Source organism: Strongylocentrotus purpuratus, unplaced genomic scaffold (genome assembly GCF_000002235.5).
Source record: "Strongylocentrotus purpuratus isolate Spur 01 unplaced genomic scaffold, Spur_5.0 spur5_contig_870, whole genome shotgun sequence".
Classification (NCBI taxonomy): domain Eukaryota; kingdom Metazoa; phylum Echinodermata; class Echinoidea; order Camarodonta; family Strongylocentrotidae; genus Strongylocentrotus; species Strongylocentrotus purpuratus.
In genome coordinates this window covers 608008-634047 of record NW_022145580.1, presented here as the reverse complement: position 1 = coordinate 634047, position 26040 = coordinate 608008, and the positions used below count along the sequence as shown (strand labels likewise).

The window sequence follows — 26040 nt, the reverse complement described above, 5'->3', positions numbered from 1 at the left end:
TCGATTCGTTGCGAGAGAAAACGAGACGAGGCAGCTGTAGCGAGTATATCTGATAAAGTACTATGAACCACAATAAAAACAAACGACGACAGGTTTGACGACTTAATGAAGCACTTCATAGACAAGACCCAAACTCAAGGTCCTGACCCTTGACCTATGTCACGTACTCACAAGCAGGTCAACTGGTCCATCGGGTGGTTTCTTCTCACTAGAATACTTAATCTAAAAACCAGTGTCTTTAAGACCTTGGCAGTCTTTATTATACACGCCAAAACACTTCCTCAAATTGATGTAAACAAAATTTACAGCAATGCGGGTGAAAAAGGTATATCTTGTATTTGGACAGTAAACACACTATATCTCTTCAACATTTTAACAAACTGTCGCTAGATTGCTAGAGACAGCAAATTAACAACGGTCAGAGATATTTAAATTTCGTTGTGAGAAAACTCGTAAGACACGCCATGTTTCATTGTGCTGCTTTAAAAAGATAAAATAAAGGTACAAAAATATACGAGTGTTTTGTTTTTGTCTTTGGTGTTGATGTTAACATATTAGTCGGGGATACATCAACACGTACCGAGTCATATTTTGAATAAAAATACGCAATGAACGGGAAGTGTGAATTCAATATACACCTTTCCAGTTTCCACTTGCAAGTCTGATATTTCGAAAAGAAAACTCAACATTGTCTACGCATAGAGATTATGCACATGCAATCAAATTAAAACATATTGATATATAAAATATAAAATATAGAATAAAATGGATCAAATTTAGTTGCTCACCTGTAAAATACGCCTAAAACTAAAACGCTATCTCGCTTTATAAGTTGAATCAAATTCCGAAGTTGTTTCTAAAGAAAACCAAATCCAACCTATTGAGTCGTTGAGTCACGATCGATCTTTTAGCCAATGACGAATATAGATGAGATAAAACAAATTAATTCAAGCTTCAACTGCTGGCGTGTGAAATAAGCAATAGCTTCCTATATTCCCCTTTTTTCGATTCAGTGTTTTTAATCGGAATTAAGGGTTATGCGTGAAAATACCACAACGACCTCCTGTTATAGAAAGCAGAAACCACAACACGTATGAATAAATGAGCGCGAAATCTAATACATCCATGAAATGATATAGACCTTGTTTTGAAAGAATTTAATAGTTTGATTAGAAATGGAATTTCATAGATTTCATGCGGTTTAATCGTGATCGTATAACCTTCACATGCTTCAAGCATAAACACTGACAGCAACGTTGGAATTCGTAAAAAAAACAATTAAACAATTAATCCATTTTAATTTTAATTACCCTCGAATTCTGAATTCCAAGGGTAAGAAGACGTAGGGAAATACTATATCCATAAAAAGTATTTATTTATTAGTTCATTTATTAAATTTAATTGCGTCATAAAGTATGCAATGATGTTTACTTTCGTTTATTGCATTAACCACAAAAGAAAAAGTCCCTAGAGTGACATTCAAATTCCAAAGTATGAGTAATTGTTTTGATGTGCGGTTTTAAGAAATTTGATAGTTGCCAAGTAATTAAAGCTACCTTGATGATGATGATGATGATATTTTCTCATAAATATATGTGTGTATATACAGAAAAGTGGAAATTTACACAGGTTAAAATGTTCATTCTATTCCACTGTAACTGTTATCATGTTTCATTATAAGTACTTTTGTTATTACATTTTAATGTATTTATTAATACGCACATTGAGAACCATCTGGGACCCGTTTCACAAAGCCTTTTTTCAATGATAAATGACAAAAATCATTGAGAAATCTTCTGATAACTATTCAGAAGCAAGGATTTCACTTTAGCTTATGACAAAAAGTCGCTGATGACAAGTTTTGTGAAATGGGGCCCTGGTGGCTATCTTGCTCATTATAAATATCTGCATCATCATTATCATTAATTATTATCATTATTAGTAGTATTTGTTCGTTTGTTCTTTAAATCCATTAAACAAAAATCAGCTATAGAATATAATATCTGAACAGTCATCGAAAATCTTCCGATATAACATTCTTGGAAATAATGAATAAGACATGATTGTGTAGAACGCAGATGGATATGTCGAAATTACCTGCTCTCCAATGATACCTTGATGACTAAGCATCAATGTGTGGAATAATCCATGTCATGTTATTCGCAGAGTGCCAAATGCCTATACATTTTTCCCACCTGATCATGGAACATTAGAATTTGATGTTGATTTGTAATAGATGGGTATTAAAGTTGTCCGACATCACCCAAGAGAGAGAGAGAGAGAGAGAGAGAGAGAGAGAGAGAGGAGAGGGAGGGAGGGAGAGAGAGAGAGAGAGAGAGAGAGAGAGAGAGAGAGAGAGAGAGAGAGAGAGAAAGAGATTGGGGGGGGGGGGGGGGGGGGTGTCGAGGGGAGGGAACGGCACAGGCACATTGCTATTGGTAGTGCGTTGTATAAGCTTATCAGTCAAGGATGTTCAACATGTTAAATTTCACATCTCCCTATTAGGGTAATAGCTCTTATGTTTTGACAAATCGACACATCTTTGTATTATCATACAAAATAAATCAAAATAATTTGTTCTGTATTCTGTTGACTTGTTGCCAAAACAGATCATGATTTAACATCAACAGCTAACCTTACTCAAAGGGATTTTACATTAATTTTGTACTCCGAGTGTCAGTTATCAAAGATGACAAAATATTCTTCCACTGTAATCATTTTAAGAGGCAGCAATGTCACAGCTTTGTCAAACAAAGATACAAAATCTTTGGCATATTTAGGTATTTATTTGAAAGTACATGTATACAGAAAAAATACGGTGTGTTTCAGACGAGATCTATCACATAGTGTGGGACCCACATTGCTCAGTTTTCGAACATGAGATATCAACGGGATTGAAATGTCTGACATGTGTATTGACGACAGCTCTTACTTTCTGCCTTCTTTAATCAAGACACATCGTTTCCCCGTTCGTTCTCCTTTCTTTCTCACGAAGAACAGAAAATAAAATATAACAAAAACATTAAAAAAAGGTTCTTTCAAGTTGAACGATCGCGTGTAACCCTTTCCTCGCGATCGGAATCAGTTAGGAAATGTCCCCCTTCGGGAATTGAGGAACACGAAAGAAGGATTAGAGTTAACTTTAGACGTCTGTTAAGATGATATGGCTGATGAATGAATAAACTAGCCGTGATTGGTGATGAATAAAAACATCCAAGGGCATTTTCCTTTATTAAAAGTGATTTGACCTCTGTAGGCCGAGGGGTATGTAAGAAACAGAACCCCCTCCCGATAGAAAAAGAAATGGAAACACATTTAAGAGTTGATTATCGCCTATGGTATTAATGTTCAAAAGGTAATTCTACACGTTTGTAAATCTAAAAGGAGAGGCTACAAGAATATATTTTCTGTAACCCTCTGCAATATTTCAATACATAGGCCTACTTAATTTTGAAAATGTTGTTGACAGTATTATATAAATAAATGGAATACTAATTCGTTCAGGGTGCATTCGTGATTTAGGGTATCAAAGTCGTCACATGTGATCTAGAAAACTACTTTAAAACATTGTACATTGAATCTTTGCCATTTGTTACATGGTGGTCTAGGTTTCTCGTAGATACCGATTTTTTGTATTAAAGATACCATAGTCCTAAGCTATACGATTAGATTGATATATCACTCAACCAGGTCAAAGGTCAATATAATACAAGATCGAGTTAGAGTTCAATTTTAATCTCAATATCCATGAGAGATGACAATTATCCGTATCTCCATACATTTACTAATTAAAGGCATGATACATATAACAGTTACTAATTACAGAACAAATTCACATGCTGAGGAAGACCGTTATAAGTATGATTACGAATGAGGATCAAGAGGAAAAGTATAATGACCTCGGTCTGATGATGAGACAAAAGTGGAAGAAGTAAAAACTATTTATGGAAAGACGGAAAAGGAGGAAGAACAGAGAGAATATAATGTGGCAGAAAATATCAGTTACAAAATTATGAACAAGATGGTCGTAAAAACATTCAAATCTTATAAAATATAGTTATTAGGTTACCCTGAATATATCGCATTACATTGGTAAGACAAATTAAATTGATTGATCCATACAAATGATATAAACTACCTGAACACATACATACATGTATGTATATGTTGCATCGCAGTTTAGTTGCTATTATCTGGGATATTATATACGGTCTCACGCATTTACTGTATACTTAATGCTCAATAGACGTGCTATATTATTGATCTGTCGTTATATACAAGCGTTGTCTCTAATCAGTTCATGCTATTAATAAAAGCATATGCACATGCCAGTGTAGTATGAAACATTGATTTATATAGGTCTAGGAAAATTTGTCAGTGACATCATTATGGATTAAAATGTACTTACTATTTGATGTTCAGCTGTATTTTTTTGTTGTCCGCATCACACCTTGAATCTTGACAGGTTTCACAATACAGTTGATACAGTGCAGAAAGATAATTGTGAACATTTTTATCAGAGAGAGCAAGAACAGGAAATGTTAGAATCACGTTGCCGTCATCCAAGTTTTGACGACCAACAGTGAGCCGGTGTACTTTCAGATCCGTCAATGTCTCATAATAGAAATCTTCAGATTTAGGGATGTTTCTCCCCAGATCCCTAGGTGAAGGATTATTGAATTGATTTCTTATGTGTAATAATAGCTATATATACAGGAGCTGTTGCAATGTCGGGTAAGATTTGAGAGCTCGGTCTCGGCTCTCCAAGAGCAACTTTTGGTAAAATGTCATAAATCAACCCTCTCTCTCTGCCTGTATGTCTCTCTCTCTCTATCTCTCTCCTTCCCTACCTCTTTTTTTGTTCGCTCTTTCTCTATCACTCACTCCTCTTTCTTTATCTCTCCCCTTCCCTTTCTCCACTCTTTATCCCTCTATCACGCTTATCTCCCCCGATTCTTCACCACCTAACCTTTTCCCCTTTATTTCCCACATTCTCTGTACCTCCCAGGACCTGGAGCATCAACTCTTTCTCTTGCTTATAAATCACATTTCCCCCACTTATCCTATATTTCCCACAGTCAACTGCAATCTAAATGTTTGTCCCGGTACAATCTTCCTTCCCCCTTGAGGATTAAAACTCGTACGTAGCCCCCAGAATGTTCTACGTTCTTTCCATATTTTACATTAGATAAGGAGGAAGTACGAATAAAGACACAGATTATATCTCTTTGTTTATTCAGCAAAGAGAAATACAATTTTGTAAGAGAATAAAAGATGACAATGCAGACTAAATTCTGAGGGGAATCACTTCGGCCTCGATGATAAACGCCCACATTATTGTAATCAGATATTAATTTATTTTCGTCTGTTCTTTCTGCATATTCATTGATTAATTCAAAATAGATTGAATATTGTATACATGAAATAAAAAACATGGAAATCCATATTATAGCTCAAGTCAAAACATGGTCCATGGTCAAACTAAGTGCATACCCTGAATACTAATTAGTCCCCAATAAGTGGAAGAGAATTTAAAACAAACCAAACAAGACAATCCTACAGACCAGACTAAAAAGAGTAACTAATGTCAGAGTGTGTGAGTGGGTGAGTGTGTTTGTGAGAAAGGGAGACAGAGAGGGACAGGTATAGGGATGGATAGAGAGAGGTAGACAGACATATAGGCAGAGGGGGAGAGAGAGAGAGAGACACACACACACACACACACACACGCACACACACAGACAGACAGACAGAGAGGGGGGTAGAGACATGGGAGATTGCATTAAAAATTAATTTCTTTCTACATGTTTCATTTTAAGCACATGTATTTACTTTCATCTCTCCTAATACTAATAAAGCACAAAACAAACTGTTCTACATGTACATATATATCTGTATTTATTTAAATTCCACACGTCGTCAACTCAACTTGAAGCCAGATATTATCAATACATTAAATTTAATCAAGCATTGACTTTCATGACTGGTCAACCTGTATGTGTGGTGGAGTAATCTGTGTGATGCATGCACTGCATATTATCATTATGATTGTAAAATACACATGAAATTAAAAATTTGCAGCGTCGGTGCATACATCATCCAAGGGCACGATATATCATACAGGGAAATATTACTTTAAGGTAAACACATTTGCAAACTCTGCTTTATAGCCAAAGAGAAAACAAATATATAAAAAGAGTTAAATAATAATAATCATTGATGGCATTGTATAACAATGCTATCTTTCCAGGATTTCATTAACATTTTGGCTTACCAAAAGACAAATATCTGCCTCATTCATTGGACAAAAGGGCCCTGTCTCACTCATTAAGACTTGCAACTGATCTGAATCAATCCCAAGTCCTCCAATCATTCGCAAGTTTACAGTCTCCTACTCTTATGTACATAGTTGCGATTAATTAAAACTGCTTATAAGACACAGCCCTGATCTAGAACAAGAAAATGAAGAAAAGTTGAATAATTAATGAATCTTAAAGAAGCATCAAAGAATAACATGCAAATACAACAGTTAATTTTTCAATAGATGACATTACTCTTATGGTATAATTATACAAGTTCTGCACATATATTATGTGGCTTCACTTGTTTAAAGTTAAAGTTGAGTTCTGGTCATGCGATTGCATTGTGAAAGAAACGGTGTGGAATCGATCAGAAAAAGTTGATCATGTAGCATGTATTGGCGTGTACTGCAAGGTTCTGCAAGGTTCTGGAATCATCAAAATTATCAGAAATTTGGCCAAGTTATGGTAAAAGTAACAAGCACTGTTCACAGAAAGGTGTATATGGGATTACACTTTCATGTGGCATAAAAATGTGGTCCTCATTTTTAAGCTGTTACAGTGTACATGCCATATTCAGAATATGAAGGCATTTGAAGAGTCCATGCTTTTTAGGGATCACTTTTTCTCTGCTGTTCTTCCACACTTGCATAATAACAATGAAAAAGCTCACAAATTGTTTTTCACCTCTCCCCAGAACTGAACCTTCTCTTTAAGATTACAGGTACACATATCTTATTTTTTAAGACCACATTATTAGCTCTTTTCTTATGTCATGCTTCCTGTGTAGAAATTGCCAACTTATCAAGAATTTTCTATCAAGGGACAGAGAAATCAGATACATTTACCAGTACTTGAACAATGCACATTGGAAGACTGGTGATTATCATTTCTCAGTATAATTTCACAAGCAGCTCAATTGTTTTATGACAAACAAGTTTTGGCCTAAAAAGGTTACATTCTTTCCATGCTCTGAATTACTTCAATGAGGAAAATGGAGCTTAACAAATTCAATTCTAAATGTTTGGTAATTATTTGAGAAAAGAGAATGTGACTACCCTGCATAAGAGTGCAAAGCCATCTACATGTACATATAATGCACAAACATTTTCTTCTCAAAACCTTACCTACATGTACAGTGTATCATATTCTTGGACATGATCTAATATTCTAGTTGAGTATATTCATGGTGCTAGGTCAGGTGAAGTGTATGGTAACCAGTCTTGCAGCAAACAACTAAAACCTACATGTATTACAATACCATGTGTTTTACATTTAATAATTAATTTACAAAGAAGAATCATTATGCATGGGCGAATAGGATTTACTTTACAGCTTTACCTCGATAGATATTTTCTCTGCTCATTTAGTAAGTTCTTGATTTGTATACATAAACGTATGAGTAAAACTTTTCACAGTTCATTTGATTTTCAATACAAGATAAAAGATATTAAATTTGATAAAAGATACCAAACCAGATTGAATAATATTTAAAACATTCCAATGCTCTTCAGAGTTCAAATAAATTTTTCCTGAACAAAGATAAGATGTCTGCTTATATGCTTATTCAGAGAATTTGCACCGTGAGGAAACCTTTGAGTTACCTGTAGGTGTTGAAATTGGCAACACTTATTCTTTCTAATGAAATATCAACCCCTCCCTATTCCATGTGATTATCATTGCAAATAAATCAAATCCTTCCATAGTGACAAATGAGCACTTTCAGCAACAAATTTGAAATTAAAAATTGGATTAAAGAAAGTTATCATTTGAAGTGCGATAATACCTTGTTATGTGCCTAACTTCTAATTAACTAGGGTAGCAACCGATCAGTGACTGTAGCTTGAACTCATTATCATGCATAACAGTCAATATGACTGCGGATGAGCCAGTCACGATCACGATCTTTCTCAGTGGGGAGAAAAACCCACATGAAAAAACAAAGACCACACATCTGTCAGACTGATTTTCCTTGTTTTCCAAGAGCAGTCTATCTCAACATTCTGGATTGATGGGAGGGGGTCTTGTTAGTTGATAAGCAGTTCAGATTACACACAGAAGTCTTCATAATCAATTTTGAAGGGTCCAGGGGTTGGTCCCATCACGGGACCCCATTTCCCATTAATGCGCAGAGATGTGGCTCAAACTACAAATAGAGTTATCCTAGTCACCCTGGGACTAAGGCTCACTGTTTAAGGTAGTGATGTCTCTTGAGATCTTGTGCCTGTAACCATACAGTATAGGTCAAGGGTCATTGATGACTCGACAAGATACAGTAAGGTAGGAGTCGTCCATGTCCTTTCTTTCATAATGGCTATCACCGATGATGCTGGAATCTTCCTTATAGCTGGTTTCATGATATTCAAAAGGCATTGTTACACGATGTCAAATTCATGAAGTTTAATCGTCGAGGTCAAATTCATGAAGTTTAATCGTCGAGGTCAATTTCATGAAGTTTAATCGTCGAGGTCAATTTCATCTAATTCAATGTCGCATTCCGCACCAAACAGGTCTTCATCGATGTCGATATCACCTCCATTTGCTAGAGCGCCCTCTGCTGCTGCGATGGCACCTAACGTTGGTTCTTCGTCAGGGAGTATGGCAGCAGCTTGATCCAGTTTACCCGATTCATCTATGGACAGACAGAAAGAGAGTTCATGAATATTACATACCTATAAAGAGCCCTGTCAATTATTCACACTGAGTTGGAATATAAAGGGGTAGCTAACATCTGCCTAAACTAGGCAAGTATCACAAGAATTTGATAATGATTCATGGCATATGAGATCTAGCAGAAACATTCCTATTTTAAAAAGTATGACTTAAACTTAGTGCTAAATAATGCATTTATGGTAAATCATGTTCATTATGATCCTCTTACAGGGCAAAGAAGACAAGCGATTTCAGGAACGGGGAGATATGAATACTTTATACAATTAATAGCATACTTAGCTTTAAATATTTGAATAATGGCAAAGCTTGAAAGGGAAGATGACACACTCACCATCTTCATGGCCATTAACAGCGGGCTGAGGAGCATCAAGTCTACTGGTGATGTGTGAAGAAGACGTATCAACCTCCATCGCTAAGGCCGCAAATGCTTCTATACTCACTTCTTGTACATTCACTGGATCCTGTTGGGTGTACAGATAACAATGAGAGGAAGAGTCAACTAGAAATCTTTCTTTCAAAATACTATCTTAAATATCATCTATGAGTACAGCAAAATCGAGAAGGTCGAGTTATGATTGAAAATGATTTGTAAGATTTCCCATTCCTTATATATGTCAGTGTGGTAGAAGAAAATAAAATAAATGTATCCTGAAAAGGATTGTGCTACGAGTGGCCTCATATTGACAAAAAATGAGAATGGCTGAAAAGTTTGGACCACACTTTCATGGTGCATGTACGTGTAGTCCCATATAGTCATTTCTGTGCACAGTGCATATGACTTTCAGCAAAATTGACTCAATTCTTTTTATCTTGTTGAGTTCAAACCCCAGAAAATAACACAAATTATTTTTTACTACAAAATCAACCTTTATAAAATGCTTCTAGACAGTTGCTTTTACAATGTAATGGCATGACGTAACCCAACTTCATCTGGAATCTGATCCAGTATGGGTACTTGTGCTTGTCGTTCGATGTGATTTGTCATAAGTTATGAAGGTATCTATGATTAAATGCAGCATTTTGTTTGTAATCAATGTTTCAAGGAAGACGGAATGCTTACCTCTTCATCATCCTCCTCTTCTCGTTTGTAAGTAAAGACGTCTCCTTCATCGTCATCTTCACCGACCATCTCAGGTTTAAATGAGAAGAGCTCACGTCCTGTAACCTAAGGGTTCCAATCAGAAGGTATGTTAAAGCCCCACTGCACTACTAATAGCTACTTGCGCCCTCTATACAGCAAACAATGCTTAATCGGTGCCTGTTAGTCCCCCATGATCCTCTTTTTCTCATGTTAATTGAGAGCTGATTTGATGAGATAACTACCTGTCAGTGACCTTAAAGGGAGGTTCAATCCCCCCTGGCCAAACTAGTGCAGATGGGCTTTAAGACGAAGTCAATAACAGTTTGGATTTATATGTTTCAAAGTGTTTTACAGATATAGTATCCTCCTCATCTGATTCATTCAGGCTTGCCTGCACTTTCTTTTCACATGTGTGCACATGGCTCTTCCAACCACAATACTGTTTGCATCCATCTGGTACACATTTAACACCGGGGTGGAAAGGAGCAATGTAGATAAAAGGCCCTGCTTAAGGACATGACTGCTATGCCAGGGATCAAACCCATGATCTTCGCATCTCCAGTCAAGTATGTCAACCATTTGACTATGACTATGGCCTTCATCACTTAAATCCATTCAAATCCATTATTAACAGCTGCAAAATTAGTTCTGTTGGAGTGAAATGATCTAAATTCATAAGAGAAAGTTACTAGTAACACCTGGCCAAGGTATAAATTGACTCTTGTTTTCCCCATATCACTGAAACTCCTGCAAAATGTTGTATCAAACTAGTCATCTTTTCATGAAACAGTTATAAGAACAAGTTCATTGTCATCCCATTGTAACATGTGGTAGTTTAATACATCTGTTTCACTGGGATGTTGGCGTACTTCTGGCAGTGCCCGATTATTATATGCATAAACCCACCTTATTTAGGACCAATATCAAAACTAAAATCGTAAATAGCTGAAAGTTGAAGCAAAACCATACGTATACGCTGACCTATTTCTTAAAAACCGAAATGATTACGCTTTACTTACCCCAAGTGATTTGCCTTGTTTGAGTTCATTTCGTTTCTTATTTTGATCTGCCTCCAGCTTTTCCACCTTCTCAGCTATCTTCCTTTTCTTCCATTGCATGAAGGTTTGTAGGTTGATCTTAGTCAGGTTACCAGTTAATTTATTCCTCTGAAAAATGACATACATAATATCAAGAGGTAACATAATATTCAGAGATGCCAACCTCTTGACACAAAGAAACAGACTGAGTATCCTTAAAAAAAATCATCATAATTTGGAGAGAAAAATCAGATTTTCATGAAAACTCGACACTACCACTAGCGCGTTGGCCCTGGGCCAGTAAAATGTTAGAAAAATGTTATACCGGTAAGAGTGGTCAAGTAAAATGTTTGCTCTTTCATTAAAATTTAATGAAAAAATAGTTAAGCAAAGTTTTGGTTGGGGTTTACTTGTACATGTTTCTATGCGATTCCGCGTGTTTTACGGGCTTTTAATTTGTTGTTGTTGTTGAATGATGAAAAATCGTATTTTAAGAGGTGATATATCGTATTATCGTATTTCACTCTTATTATCGTACTAAATACGATTTAATCGTACTGGTTGGTATCTTGATTTGCTTGTTGTTAGTCTGAAAGTTACAAAGGAAATGATGCTTAAGTATTTCCCAAGGAGATAATATTGATGGCTGACAGCCCTCAAGGGTGTTAATATCTATACTTTTGCAGAGAGTTCATGACCTTTTAGATCCAAAAGACGATACACCTGATACCATGTGGTAGAGCAGGGTAAACTTCTTCTTTCTGCAAAAATTTGAAGAGAGAATTTTACTAACAAATCCAATTGGAAACACCCAAATAATCATTTCTGTGAAGTCTGCATTTTTTCTTCTTCCTCTTTGACTCACTGACATACAGGATCCCAAATTTTTGACCTCATGACCCTAAAATCTACTCAGTTCATTGGCTCTGCAAGATGTCCTGAGTTAAATAGTAATCCATCTGTCAGTTCTAATGAGAATGCGTTCACAAGCTATTTTTGCATACATAATGAGCCCATGACCTTTGACCTTATGAACCAAGAATCTACTCAGTTCATTGGCTCTGCAAGATACATAAATGATCTAAATTTGGCAGGAATCCATCAACCTGTTCTATTGATAATGCGATCACAAGCTATTTTTGCACACATGAGCCGCATGAACTTTGACCTTGACCTCATGACCCCAAAATCTAATCAGTTCATTAGCTCTGCAAGTAACATACATGACCTAAGTTTGGCAGGAATCCATCAACCTGTTCTATTGATAATGCGATCACAAGCTACTTTTGCATACATAATGAGCCGCATGACCTTTGACCTTGACCTCATGACCCCAAAATCTAATCAGTTCATCGGCTCAGCAAGATACATACATGACCAAAGTTTGGCAGGAATCCATCAATCGGTTCTTGAGATAACGCGATCACGAGCTGCTTTTGCATACATAATGAACACTGTGACCTTTGACCTTTGCCCTCGTGACATCAAAATCTAATCAGTTCATCGGCTCAGCAAGATACATACATGACCAAAGTTTGGCAGGAATCCATCAACCTGTTCTATTGATAATGCAATCACAAGCTACTTTTGCATACATAATGAGCCGCATGACCTCTGACCTTGACCTCATGACCCCAAAATCTAATCAGTTCATCAGCTCTGCAAGTAACATACATGACCTAAGTTTGGCAGGAATCCATCAATCGGTTCTTGAGATAACATGATCACGAGCTGTTTTTGCATACATAATGAGCCTTGTGACCTCGTGTCCCCAAAATCTAATCAGTTCATCGGCTCTGCAAGATACATACATGACCAAAGTTTCTTCAGATAACGCGATCACGAAAACGGGACGTATGTACGTACGGACGGACGGATAACCCGAAAACATAATGCCTTCGGCTACTTCGTAACGGAGGCATAAAAAGAGAGATGCACATCAAGATATTGTTAAAAAAAGTAAGGTCTTATCTTTGGAAATAACATGGGCAGCTTCATTTTCTTAACAATGTGAAAATAGTTTATTCTTTCAATTGCTCTATTTATTTCTTACCTCATCCTCTATAAGCTCTTCTAATGATATCTTTGAATCCTCCTCCTGTTCCTCCATCTTCTTCTTATCTTTCTTGAGTACAAAGCCAGGAGGAAGGGCATGCTTGTATTTACATTTCTCACCGTTTGGGCAAGACCAGAACCATCCATACTTCATATTCTCCAATGCTTGAATGAAGAATCGGCAAACCTGTAACAGGAAAAAGGAAGTTACACAAAAATATAAACACGGATCCGACTCGTGAAAATAGTATACTACCCGATGTCCGCACCCCGGTGACTTAAGGTCACGCATGCCAGCCATTCTCCACTCCTGACGACGGATAGTCAACTTGTTCGAAACGTCGAGCCACTCATCCTCTCCAAGCACTATAGTTCTCCTTAGAACTATAAGCTAAGAAAGATAACAAACAGTCCTTTTCAGGACTACACACCCCCAAGAAAGATTACAGAGTCAGAGTCCTTTCCAGGACTCCTCAACCCTCTTTCACATGGTGCACCCGCAAGCCTACTGTATACCTGAAACTCTCCTTAAAGTGACTCGGTAACATATCGTCTTTCGGATGGTGACGTTAAAGGTCGGTCCCCAGACGCAAATAATCATATCTGATTGATACACGTCTGCATAAACCCAATTACACACACACACACACTCCTCAGATTCTGAAACAAAATCCTGGATTTAGCTCATGCTGCAATCAGAATTATAAACCTTTAGGTCAGTCAGGAATCCCATGACTTTTACAAGTTTTAAGCTCTCTTTCATTAAAATATATCAATAGTTCTTGTCAAAACTGGAAACTATTTCATGAAAGATAAGTGAATTATTTGAAATACAGTTGGTACCACTTTTTAAATGTTTTCCTAATCTTTATTTGACCTTTCACCCCTTCCCCATATTTCAGAACTGGTCCCTGTCTGACACAGGATAATAGCAAACGGTCCTTTTCAATCCAATATATGTTAACTATCTGTGGCACTATAAGAAATATAAAGGGCTACATGTATACATCTAGACCATGATCGCCGATTGCTTAAATTAATTATTCAAAAGCTTTACACAATGAATCAAAGGGCACAAGCAGGTGCTAAGTAAGCAGATGGTAAGAAAGTACATGTACACTTCAAATAATAATCGCAATTCATGTAATTTTCAATATCAATCTAAAAAGTAAAGTAATTCAATATAATTAATGTGAAAAGAAAGTCAGGAGATTGCCAGTAATATAGCTCCCCTCCCAAACAAAAGAATAAATGCAACCGCGTCTCCAATATGCCTCTGCCTTCATTTAGTTAGGATCGTGCCTTGAACTGGTATAAAAACTTGAAGGATTCTGTAACTTACAATCTCTGTTTTGGTTTTGCTCTCATTAGCATCTCCATGTTTCTTGCTGACTACTTCCATTAATTTCTCGTCATCCCAGTTATCCATGGTGTCTGTGAAGGAGCAAAGAAAAACATTGCTGTTGTTGAGAATAGGGCAACAAAATATAGAGGTAAAGACAATTGGAGAATAGCAATGAAAACAGACATTCTGAAGCTTTTCGTCAGACATTAATATGACCTTGGCGAACTACATTGGAACTGATGACTGCCAGTGAATATCTCTTCTGATTATAAAGATGGGCGAACCTACCGACACCACCTTTGAATTATAACACTCTAATCATGGTTGACAAACTGTGTCAACGCGATGGACACACAACTAGAACACATGATACCTCGACTATCAGGGGTACATTGCCTGTGTGTAGGGACACTGATTTTCCGAGATCACGGAAAACGGATGGAATTCACAGAAATGACGGAAACGGAAAATGCAATTTCGAACTTAAAATCGTGGAAAACCCCTTTTACCTCAAAATTTTTCATTTTTCAAGAAGAAAATCGTAACACTTACACCATTTTTGTGACTCGTTATACAGTGAAAAAATATCGGGCCTAAAATCATGGTTAATAATTACGAATATTTAGCGATATTCGTCAGATTCTTAGGAGACAGGGCGCTGCCATTTTGTTTCACTGGACCAATAAAGATCGTTAGGGGCGCTATTACGTAGATGTAATACTAGGCACACACACGCCAGCAGCGGGCGCTTAGTGCAGCGATATTGTACACACGCTATTGTACAGTTCGAAAAAGGGGCTGGCATGTGCGCCTAAAATCGATCGATCGCGGATCGCTGACATGACAGCCCAGACTGAAATGTTTTCGTCGATGTCGGTACTACTGTATCATTCCGTCAGGAATATGTCGTGTTCTGACACATTCCGCTAACTTTAGTCTGCTTGTCTATATTCGAATTTGAAGTTGGTAAATCATAAACATTTGATAATTTTTCGTAGGTCTAGCCTAGACCCTAGGGGTCTATATTTTCACTAGTATTTTGCATCAAGTTTATCCAGTCCCGTCCGTATGTTTTTGAGTGGTTATCAGTGGCTTGTCAAAGATGGCGGCTTTAATAGAAACTTTGTACCCTACAAGTTCATGTTTTAATGAAAATCTTATGTAAACAGAATTTTAGTTTTTTCATGTGTACAAAGTCTATGGCAAAACGGAATTTCCATTTTTCAGCCCATCTGAAACGGAATTCCAGATTTTCTGAAACGGAAAAGGCCTTTTTTTTAAACGGAAAATCAGTGTCCCTATACAGTGTGATCATCACATCACACGATAACAGTATTAAAACTGAGAGAGGCACTTTGAGTAGAGGACACATTAAAGTTAATAATAATAATAGCTCATTCTTATATAGCGCTTTTCAGGACCGCAGGCCCTCTCAACGCGCTTTACAGATATATATTATTAAAGTTGAACAAAGACTAGTCAGCTGGAATTTTGTACACTTGACGATACATACAGTGGGAGCTGATCAAAACACAATGTCTTTTAAAGGTAAAGACCAGTATTGCAAATGCCCCAATTTCAAGAAATGAAATGGAAGCTCTTATTACCATTTATGTGAAAGAATATGTTTTGACTAATACATGATAAAAATTTTTTGCCGGGAAACCGCCTACCCATTGATATATTTGGTAAATTAGTTTATCTACATGGTCTGTGAGAGATAAACGCACGTGTCGCGCACATGTGCGTATAGTCCCATATACATCTTTCTGTGTACAGTGCTTGTAACTTTACGAAGACTGGGTCAAATTTCTTATCATTTTGATGATTCCAGAACCTTGCAGATGATCAACCTTTTCTGATCCATTCCACAACGTTTCTTTCACAATGCAATCGCGTGACCATAGCTGGTTTTTAGCTTTAAACAACTCCCCAGAACAAGATTCTATGAACAGCGTTCCTTTACACAAGATTCTTTTATCATCTGTACATCCCTTTTGCTATATCATTATTAGAGGAGGCGCAATGGCTCGGTGGTACAACAGTGGTCTTGTAACCGGGAGACCCCGGATTCAAAACAAAGTCAATGCGCTCATGCCCTTTAGTAAGGCATTAATCCTCATTCCCAAGTCCATCATAGAAGATTTAAAGCCGTTGGTCCTCTGGTTGCTTACTAACAAGCATGAACATGCTTTCTTAGCAGTCAGGTAAAACAATCATTAATCATCATCATTATTATTCTGTGTAGTTCTATAAACATTTACCTATACTAATTTCCACAAGTGAGAAGAGGTAAACTTACCATTGGCTAGTTCCTCCTCTTTTCCATCACCATACACGCTACGTTTCTCTGCCTTACGCTCTATGTTGAGATCATGAGAGAATTTACACCGGTCTCCTTTGGAACACGACCCTTGCTTGAAGAAGGCGCACAATACAGACTTGGGGTCAACTCCTGGAAATGCAAAACATCCATTGATAAACAAAGTGGATTAAATCACATGTATGCTTCCTTATATAAAAAAATCTATACACCTACATGTACATGTAGGGACTTATTATTACAAAGAATCTAATCCAAACTGATAACTGATTACATACAGGAGTGTCTTGACTGTCTAAGTTCATTTCTTTGCTCAGGATAATAATATAATATCATATATCAATAGCATGATCCAACATATGCAATCCATTTCTTTCTGGGCATGTATAATCTGATGTTGAATTTGTAGTCTATCCATACATGCTCATAAATCTCATCAGCATTTGAGCAGGGAAAATTTGTAAGCTGTATGAAAGCTCTCCACATTTAACTGTTCAATAACCAATTCAACCAGCTAACTATTAACTTTTGATCTTGATGATTACCTCCTAGACATCCACTTCCACCATCTTTACACCAATGGGGTTACAATCGACAATAAAATACATCCATCTAATGTACCTTCAAATTACATATTATTTGTAACATATGACCATGTTAGTACATGCAGCAAACTAGAGTTTACCGCTCGCATCACGTCATATCAAAGCCTGTGTGTTCATAGTTGGTCACTAGTTTATACCTGAATTTAAAGTATAGTTTAAAAATAAACTAGACACTATGATCATTTCCACAGCTTTATCCTTTTAACAGGGGTGGATCTAGGACTATGTGATGAGGGGAGGGGCAGGGGATCTGTGCTAGGTCGGCACAAGGCCAACCCGGACTTGGCAGAAACCATGGCTGAGTTGTCTAAGAGAGCTGAGTTGATCACAAATACTTGCATTAATGTTTGCATTATGCATGTTGTTTTCAAGACACAAATTCACGATTGTTTGATGAGGATATGTAAAACAGTAACTATATGGAGTAACTTGGACAATTTATGCAGTGACATTCAATAAAAGATTAAATTTATGGACATTTTGTGGTCAAATTAGTGCTGAGTAAGCCCTTGTATCAAGTTAGCCTGGTCCCATACCCTGATCTCTATGCACCGATTCGTACCCGCTGAACATGGAAACGTCAGCCACCTTAACTGGGGGCCACAAAGACCATGCTAAAGACTATGCTAAAGACTATGCTAAATAATAGTTTAAACATTCCCACTTTGGTTCAGGGACCTGTCTGATTACAAAAGATATTGAATCATCTTTTGTTATGTTCTTGGATGGCCCCAGGCTATGGTGGACGAAGCACTATGGTGCTCCTGGATATCATGGAAACCGAATTTGTCTATACTACCTTTTGCTAGCTTCTGAGCTTCCATGACTGGTCTGAAGAGCATGTTGAGCTCCTCTGCTTCCTTTTTCTTTGCATCTTTCTTGGCAATTTTCTGCCCTAGTTCAGCAGCCTTGAATAAGAACATATGAAAATAAATGCGGAATTTCTTATTTGGCAACATCAGATCCACATAAACAAATCTCTCAGGATCTAAAATGTTATCGCTAAACAAATTACTATTACTAATTTTTATAATAAAACAGAAGGCCTGCATATATAACAGAATAATTGTTTAAAGCAATAATAGTTATAATACATAAACATGAAATTCAAAATGGTAAGCTAAAATGATATCTAAAGGGGAAAATAGAAGAGAAATAGTATGTAGAGTCAAAGTGAGAGAATATAAAAGCGAGATAAGAATATAATCATCAATCAATGCTGCTTTCTGAACTGTACATATATCTTCATTGGCCCCTGTACCTACTCTAAGGACTAATTTCCCCTCATGTTTTCTTATATGTCAAATATTAAGCCATCATTTACTGATACATTTATCATAATATTAATGCTAACAAATAATTCTCATACCTTTTTCTGATCTTTCTGGTTTCCAAACTTGACTTGAGCAGTGACAGTATTGATGAACCTCTGCTGTTTATTTCCTTTTTTATTCTTTAAACCAAAAGTCTTATCCTACGAGAAAAAAGAAACAAAACAAAATTTTAACAATCAAATCCTTTGTTCATATTTTTACATGTTCAAACTGAATGTAAGCAATGACGTTTTCCATCCGAGCATTGACACCACTAACGTATAATGCGCTGAATAACACTCATACAGCGCATTATACGGAAGTGCCAGTCAGAGGTCAACACCATTGTGTAGAGATCGTAAAGTCACACGCTACATGTACACGTGAAAAGGGAACTAAGCTGTATCGCTCTGGAAAGATATTTGCTATTATTTCGTTAGTTTTACCTCTGATTTTGAATAATTAGGAGTAGAAGTGGCATAAAATTCATCGAGGCCACTGTCCAATATTCGTCGGGTGCGGGAAGGTGTGATTTTGGACACATTTTAGGGTTTGTTTACATGGCTCTCTGCACGCTTGTATGGGAGCTGTTTAAGGCTTGGTGGTATCAATATCAGACATAAAAACATTACCATAAGGCTAGGCCAGGGCAGTGTTTCAGGTAACAGTCATAGATCTTTACTCAGTACTACTACAAGTTCACCGACATCCCGTTGAAAGGCTTGTCTATGGGATGTCGGTGAACTTGTACTTTTAATGTAGTACATGTATGAAGGGGTGACCAAAGTTCGCGGATATTTTTCTTTTCTTGCACATTACAAAACATCCAGATCAACATCGTGTTCCATACGTCATAAGAATCGTAATTTATCATATAATCAGATTATATAACATTCCAAGGCTGTATTTACTTCAAACCAATGATAAGACGAGAATATCGGAAGGCTTACCACTATCGACGTCTGTCAAAAAGTGTGACCTAAGTTCGCGCATGATATTTACTGCCCTCTTGTGATGGGCTTTATATATGTAAACATTCCAAAAAGGGACATAGTTTCAATAAGAAGCCGATTTTTATATTGAAACTTTGAAAAAGATAATAATTTCTCTTTTTCATTGAAATTTTCCCCCAAAAAATACCCTTGTTAAATTTTGCAAATATAAGACAATATTTTTCATTGTTTAGGAAAAATCCTTCTGCTGCGCCTGTGGAGAAACTACTGAGACAATCATCCACACGGTGGGTGAGTGCCCTCTCTACACTACTCTCAGAGACAACTTCATAGCTCACTGGCCAAGACGATGGGAGAGCCATTATTCCAACTCGAAAAGAAAACGAAGGGTGAATGCTTTACAAAGCAATCGCTACTTGGCTCCTGCTCTCACACCTCCCTTTCCGACTGGATCAACTCCTCACTCATTCACAATCTCTCTCTGTAGACTGTCATACTTGACCTCTACGTTAAACGTTCCACTACATGATGTATGTGATGCCACTGTAAACCTGCCTATCCTTTTTATATGTGTACTACCAACACCTGCACTAACTGCAGTTCTCCAAACTGGAGGAAGCCAAGCCAAGAAGAATTCCCTATCTGCATGCCATTTGTTTGTTTAAAAAGTTTATCATGTGTCTCCTTTTTATATGACATGACGGCCATACACGAGCTCTCGCTCTTTTCTGTCTTTGTCTCTCCACTTTCCCCTTTTAAATTATTTTGTATTCTTACGAAACCCATAGATCTAGATTCATTGAAATTCACAAACACAGATAGACCTACGGTGCAGTGGAAGCAGGCGCGCAGGTTTACGTTTTTTTTTGCGTAAGAAATTGGAAATTTATTTCAATTTCAATCCGTCTAATAAACTGATTTTCACATAAAAAAAAACACAATTTGTTGTCGCATTTTTAGGTCGCATTTTGACCTGTTGTCGACGGTGCTCAAAGATTTTGTTGTCTCGTTCCCACATCACCAGTAGGAGCGCTGGTCCGAAAATGAGGATCGTCCTCATAATGCAGACAAAATGCGTCCTAAAAAATGAGGATCGTCTGCATTTTCGCGGACGTTTTTTTTCATCGGCACTCTGCAGGTTTCAGGTTACCAAACGGCCCGCTGGCGATGCAAAAAATGGGTTCCCCAGGGGAAAATAACCCAAGTTCACTGTCTACTTTTTAGGTTGTCCGTCTTCCCAAGGATTTATTGCTCATAATGTGAAGGTCTCTGTACAAAGTCGATGTAAAATGCATCAAGAAAATCATCACAGAATCTGTTTTTTGCATTGCCAATGTGCTTTGGTCGAACTTTGGTCACCCAACCATATGTCTTTGACTTAAGGTTTATGACGGTTTCGTGAGACGCTGCCCAGATGTCGAGACATTCTTCTGAAACTGTGAAAGTGAAAATTTGGATGAAAATATTCTCCATCTACAACTTTAGATCTACAAGTAGATCTAGATCTAGAATCTAGAACCTACAAATTAATCGAATGTACGAGAGCTATTAAAATTAATTCCTTCCCTGTAGTGCATCGTCAATATAAATTCTGACAAAGTATGGCGCAATAACCAATAGGCCTACTCGCCTTCACATAATTCTGACGTTGCCGGTGAAATGAATGAATGAACATTGATGGACGAAAATGAATGAAGTGCGCGATAACCACGCACGTTACCAAAAAAAAGAAAGAATAAAAATCCCCATTCTAAAACTGAACTTGCCTCTATTACTTTGTCCTTCTTCTTCTCTACATTTTTCTTACTAGGTCCTGCTGCTGCTTTTTTAGGAGGCATTTTGGTAAATCATACAGGATAAACGTACAAAATTCCAGAAGGATAATTTCCAAGCACGTCGACTCAATTTCGACAAGTTAACCAACAAGTAACAATGGGGGCGCGCGCGTTGTGTATGGTATGCATAAAGATGCAATTACAAATGAATTTTTAGAATCTTTTCAACACTTTTAATTTCTATTCATTGTATTTTAGCAAATTGTTGCAAAATAACATGATGGCCGAAACTCAATTCACGATTTTGAAGAAGAAAGGGGTCTCAACAAATAAGCAGATCATGATTTTTTTTAAAACCGTCAAGTCTCACTTAAATAGGCTTACGCTTATTTCATGTAAAATAAAAATAAATCAGGTCACAGTCACTATGTAAGTTTCCACGAAAGTTCATCAAAGCGGTTCTCTCGGCTCGGTATGAGCTATAGCCTCTCCAATCCGACCTTGGAATCAATCTGGTATTTTAGTGGCAACAATGAGATTGATATTAATAATAACTTATAAAATATTTTGGAGCACTAAAAACAATAGGTACCATAGCGCTTACAAAATTAATACAAATATATGAAAAGAGGACAAAAATGTAATGTCTTACAGGAAGTAATTCACATACTGAGGAAAAGGGTAAATTTTAAGGGATCTTTTGAAGGTGGCAAGACCCGGGGCAAGACAGGTAATTTTCCTTAAAATGGAGGGGATGTTGTTCCAAGCAGGCGCGCCGGAAGCAGTTTGGGATGGGGGGGGGGGGGGGGCAAGCATTCCAGGGGCAGTGACGTAATGAGAAGAAAAAAGTTCGGAAGGGGGGGGGGGGGCAGACGAAAAATCTGCATCACCACCAGTCTTACACGTTACATTCAGGTCCTGCGGAACGTTTTTCAAAGTGGAGTATTATCGATCAGGTAAAGCGTAAATTGGGGTGGGGTCCAGGGCATGAGCCTCGGCAGGGGGTCAAGGGGCTGAGCCCCCAGAAGCTCAGGGGTTTTAGTTATTTAACTACGGTTAGATGAGCATCCAGGGGTCGTCTAAGGGCCCTTGGTGTGGTCCAGGGGGCAGAGCCCCCGGAAGCTCAGGGGTTTTAGGTATTTAATTACGGTCAGATGAGCATCCAGGGGCCCGCCTTAGGGCCCTTGGTGGGGTCCAGGGGGCAGAGCCCCCGGAGGCTCAGGGGTTTTCGGTATTTAATGACGGTCAGATGAGCATCCAAGGGCCCGCCTTAGGGCCCTTGGTGGGGTCCAGGGGGCAGAGCCCCTGGAAGCTCAGGGGTTTTAGGTATTTAATTACGGTAAGATGAGCATCCAAGGGCCCGCCTTAAGGCCCTTGGTGGGGTCCAGGGGCAGAGCCCCGAAAGCTCAGGGGTTTTAGGTATTAATTACGGTCAGATGAGCATCCAGGGGCCCGCCTTAGAGCCCTTGTTGGGGTCCAGGGGGTAGAGCCCCTGGAAGCTCAGGGGTTTTAGGTATTTAATTACGGTTAGATGAGCATCCAGGGGTCGTCTTAGGGCCCTTGGTGTGGTCCAGGGGGCAGAGCCCCGAAAGCTCAGGGGTTTTCGGTATTTAATTATGGTCAGATGAGCATCCAGGGGCCCGCCTTAGGGCCCTTGGTGGGGTCCAGGGGGCAGAGCCCCGGAAGCTCAGGGGTTTTAGGTATTAATTACGGTCAGATGAGCATCCAGGGGCCCGCCTTAGAGCCCTTGTTGGGGTCCAGGGGGTAGAGCCCCTTGAAGCTCAGGGGTTTTAGGTATTTAATTACGGTTAGATGAGCATCCAGGGGTCGTCTTAGGGCCCTTGGTGTGGTCCAGGGGGCAGAGCCCCGAAAGCTCAGGGGTTTTAGGTATTTAATTATGGTCAGATGAGCATCCAGGGGCCCGCCTTAGGGCCCTTGGTGGGGTCCAGGGGGCAGAGCCCCGGAAGCTCAGGGGTTTTAGGTATTTAATTAAGGTCAGATGGGCATCCAGGGGGCCGCGTTAGGGCCCTTGGTGGGGTCCAGGGGGCAAAGCCCCGGAAGCTCAGGGGTTTTAGGTATTACGGTCAGATGAGCATCCAGGGGCCCGCCTTAAGGTCCTTGGTGGGGTCCAGGGGGCAGAGCCCCGGAAGCTCAGGGGTTTTAGGTATTAATTACGGTCAGATGAGCATCCATGGGCCCGCCTTAGAGCCCTTGTTGGGGTCCAGGGGGCAGAGCCCCTGGAAGCTCAGGGGTTTTAGGTATTTAATTTACGGTTAGATGAGCATTCAGGGGCCCACCTTAGGTCCCTTGGTGGGGCCTGGGGGTGGAGCCCCCGTAAGCTCTGGGGTTTTAAGCATTTAATTACGGTCAGATGAGCATTTTTTATACCTTATTTGTGACATTGGCAGGTCAGTTATTTTTTTCTCCGTCTTTCTTTCTTTTTCTCTTTAACATACTTTTTCAAAAAATAGGGGGGGGGGGGGGGCTCGAGCCCAGCCACATTGCAGACCATGATATAAAGGCTTCTAAATAAGCGTATTTCGCCTGACTGTAATTTGGGAATTTCTTATTTTCCAACAAACGCGTACGAAGGAATGACTTACAAGAAAATGGAGAAAAAATCCCGGAAAATCATGTCGCAACATCAACATTTGTAAATCTCTTGTTTCGAATAAGAAATACATCACCCCCCCCCCCATCAGTACGCCAGCGTTCAGGGGCTCATGTCCAACACACTTTGCAGACCATGATATAAAGGCTTCTAAATAAGCGTATTTCGCCTGACTGTAATTTGGGAATTTCTTATTTTCCAACAAACGCATAAAAAGGTATGACTTACAAAAAAATGGAGAAAAAATCCCGGAAAATCATGTCACAACATCAACATTTGTAAATCTCTTGTTTCGAATAAGAAATACATCATCCCTCCCATCAGTACGCCAGCGTTCAGGGGCTCATGTCTTCTCACCCCTATAACAAAAAAAACGGACACGCTTTCCCATTCTCGCACACTATGTCCACGATATGTGCATATCGCTATTATAGAGACCTCCATTGATAAATACCGTATAGGTGACATGCGCAATGTTTATGAAATTTAATTCCTGTGAACTTTCCTTTTTCTTTGAATGGAATTGTATATGTGATTTAATTCAGGTTTTTATTATTGTTACGTTCTTTTGGATTAAAAATACAAACCATGTTTACTCCTTTACTGTTTTTTTTTTTTTTTTTTGGAGGGGGGGCGTTTTGGGGCGGCAAAAATGCGTTTTGCCCCCCCCTACTTTTTTGACTGGGGCCTATGGTTCCAAGTTTTTGTTGTTGAGCGGAGATTATGAGAAGGTGTATATATTTGGAGGGCGTCATTAAGATATTCAGGTGCCAAAGTGATGGAGTATTTTGAAAGCATACAAACAGACTTTTTAAAACAGAACACGTTACGGTGTATAGACTGTGGTAACCAGTGGAGCCCCTAAAAATAAAAGATGACGTACGAGTTCTAGAACTATGTCCAAAGACTAGAGGCGTCGCTAGACCTTTTTCAGTGAAGGAGGGGGGGGGGGGGTGTAGAGGCCAACGATTACCGACAAAAGTAGCCACCAATTACCGACAAAATTAAATGTCCCAATATCTACAAATTTAACCCGGGGCCGAAGGCTAAATTGTTTTTCCTATAAACTATCTATAGTACTTGCGTATGCGCAAATGGTCATTTTCCTCGACGACTTAAAATATACGAATTATTTCGTCAACATAGTCAGCATCATAGCCAGGCGCGTACGCAGGGGGGGGGGGGGGGGTTAAATCCCCCCTTGAGGTTTTTTTATGTGTATGTTTTGTGTATGTTTCTTGTGAACCCTCCCCCCCCCCTTTGAGTTTTTTTCTTTTTTCTTTTTTCTTTTTTAATAATAAAAAAAAATTATGCCGATGGCTGACCTAAAAAAGGTGACCTTACCCCCACCCCAACGGAACAAAATGTCAATTTTTCAAATTTCGAGACCCCCCCCAAAAAAGTGTCCGCTTACCCCCCCCCCCTTATTCTTGACTGAATTCAGTTCCCCCCCCCCCCCCCCTCCCGCGCGAAGCGCGGAAGCTTTGACGTTTAATTGAATAATTATTATAGAAAGAATACGATTCGATGTACCGTTGTGGACTCTTAATCCTTATCTGAATTCAGTTTTCCTCCCTTCACAGGTATCAAAATATGCTCATCTGACCGTAATTAAATGCTTAAAACCCTTGACTTCCGGTGGCTCTGCCCCCTGGGCCCCACCTAGGGCCCTAAGGCAGACGGCTGGATGCTAATCTGACGATAATTTAATGCTTAATACCCTGAGCTTCTGGGGGCTCCGCCTTATGGACCCAACACCAATTTGTGTCCTGCCAGTGTCACAAATAAGGTATCAAAATATGTTCATCTGACCGTAATTTAATGCCTAAAACCCATAAGTTTCCGGGGCTCCACGCCTCGACCCCACCAGGGGCCCTAAGGCGGGCCCCTGCATGCTTGTCTGACCGTTATAAAATTCCTAAAACCCTGAGCTTCTGGGGGCTTTGCCCCCTGGACCCACGCGAATTAGT

At 38.7% G+C, this 26040-nt stretch overlaps 1 protein-coding gene across 1 annotated transcript; it reads right to left on the bottom strand.

Moving 5' to 3' along the window:
- Positions 1–7185: 7185 nt before the first annotated feature.
- On the bottom strand, positions 7186–21622 carry LOC115918395 (zinc finger CCCH domain-containing protein 15-like). Its single transcript, XM_030976460.1, has 10 exons — positions 21451–21622; positions 18788–18892; positions 18218–18326; positions 16793–16945; positions 14488–14579; positions 13144–13332; positions 11073–11219; positions 10033–10137; positions 9304–9433; positions 7186–8931 (listed from the first exon to the last, which is right to left on the bottom strand). The coding sequence occupies exons 1-10, from the start codon at positions 21520–21522 to the stop codon at positions 8756–8758; spliced, it is 1278 nt and encodes a 425-aa protein (XP_030832320.1). The 5' UTR covers positions 21523–21622; the 3' UTR covers positions 7186–8755.
- Between the last annotated feature and the right edge of the window lie 4418 nt (positions 21623–26040).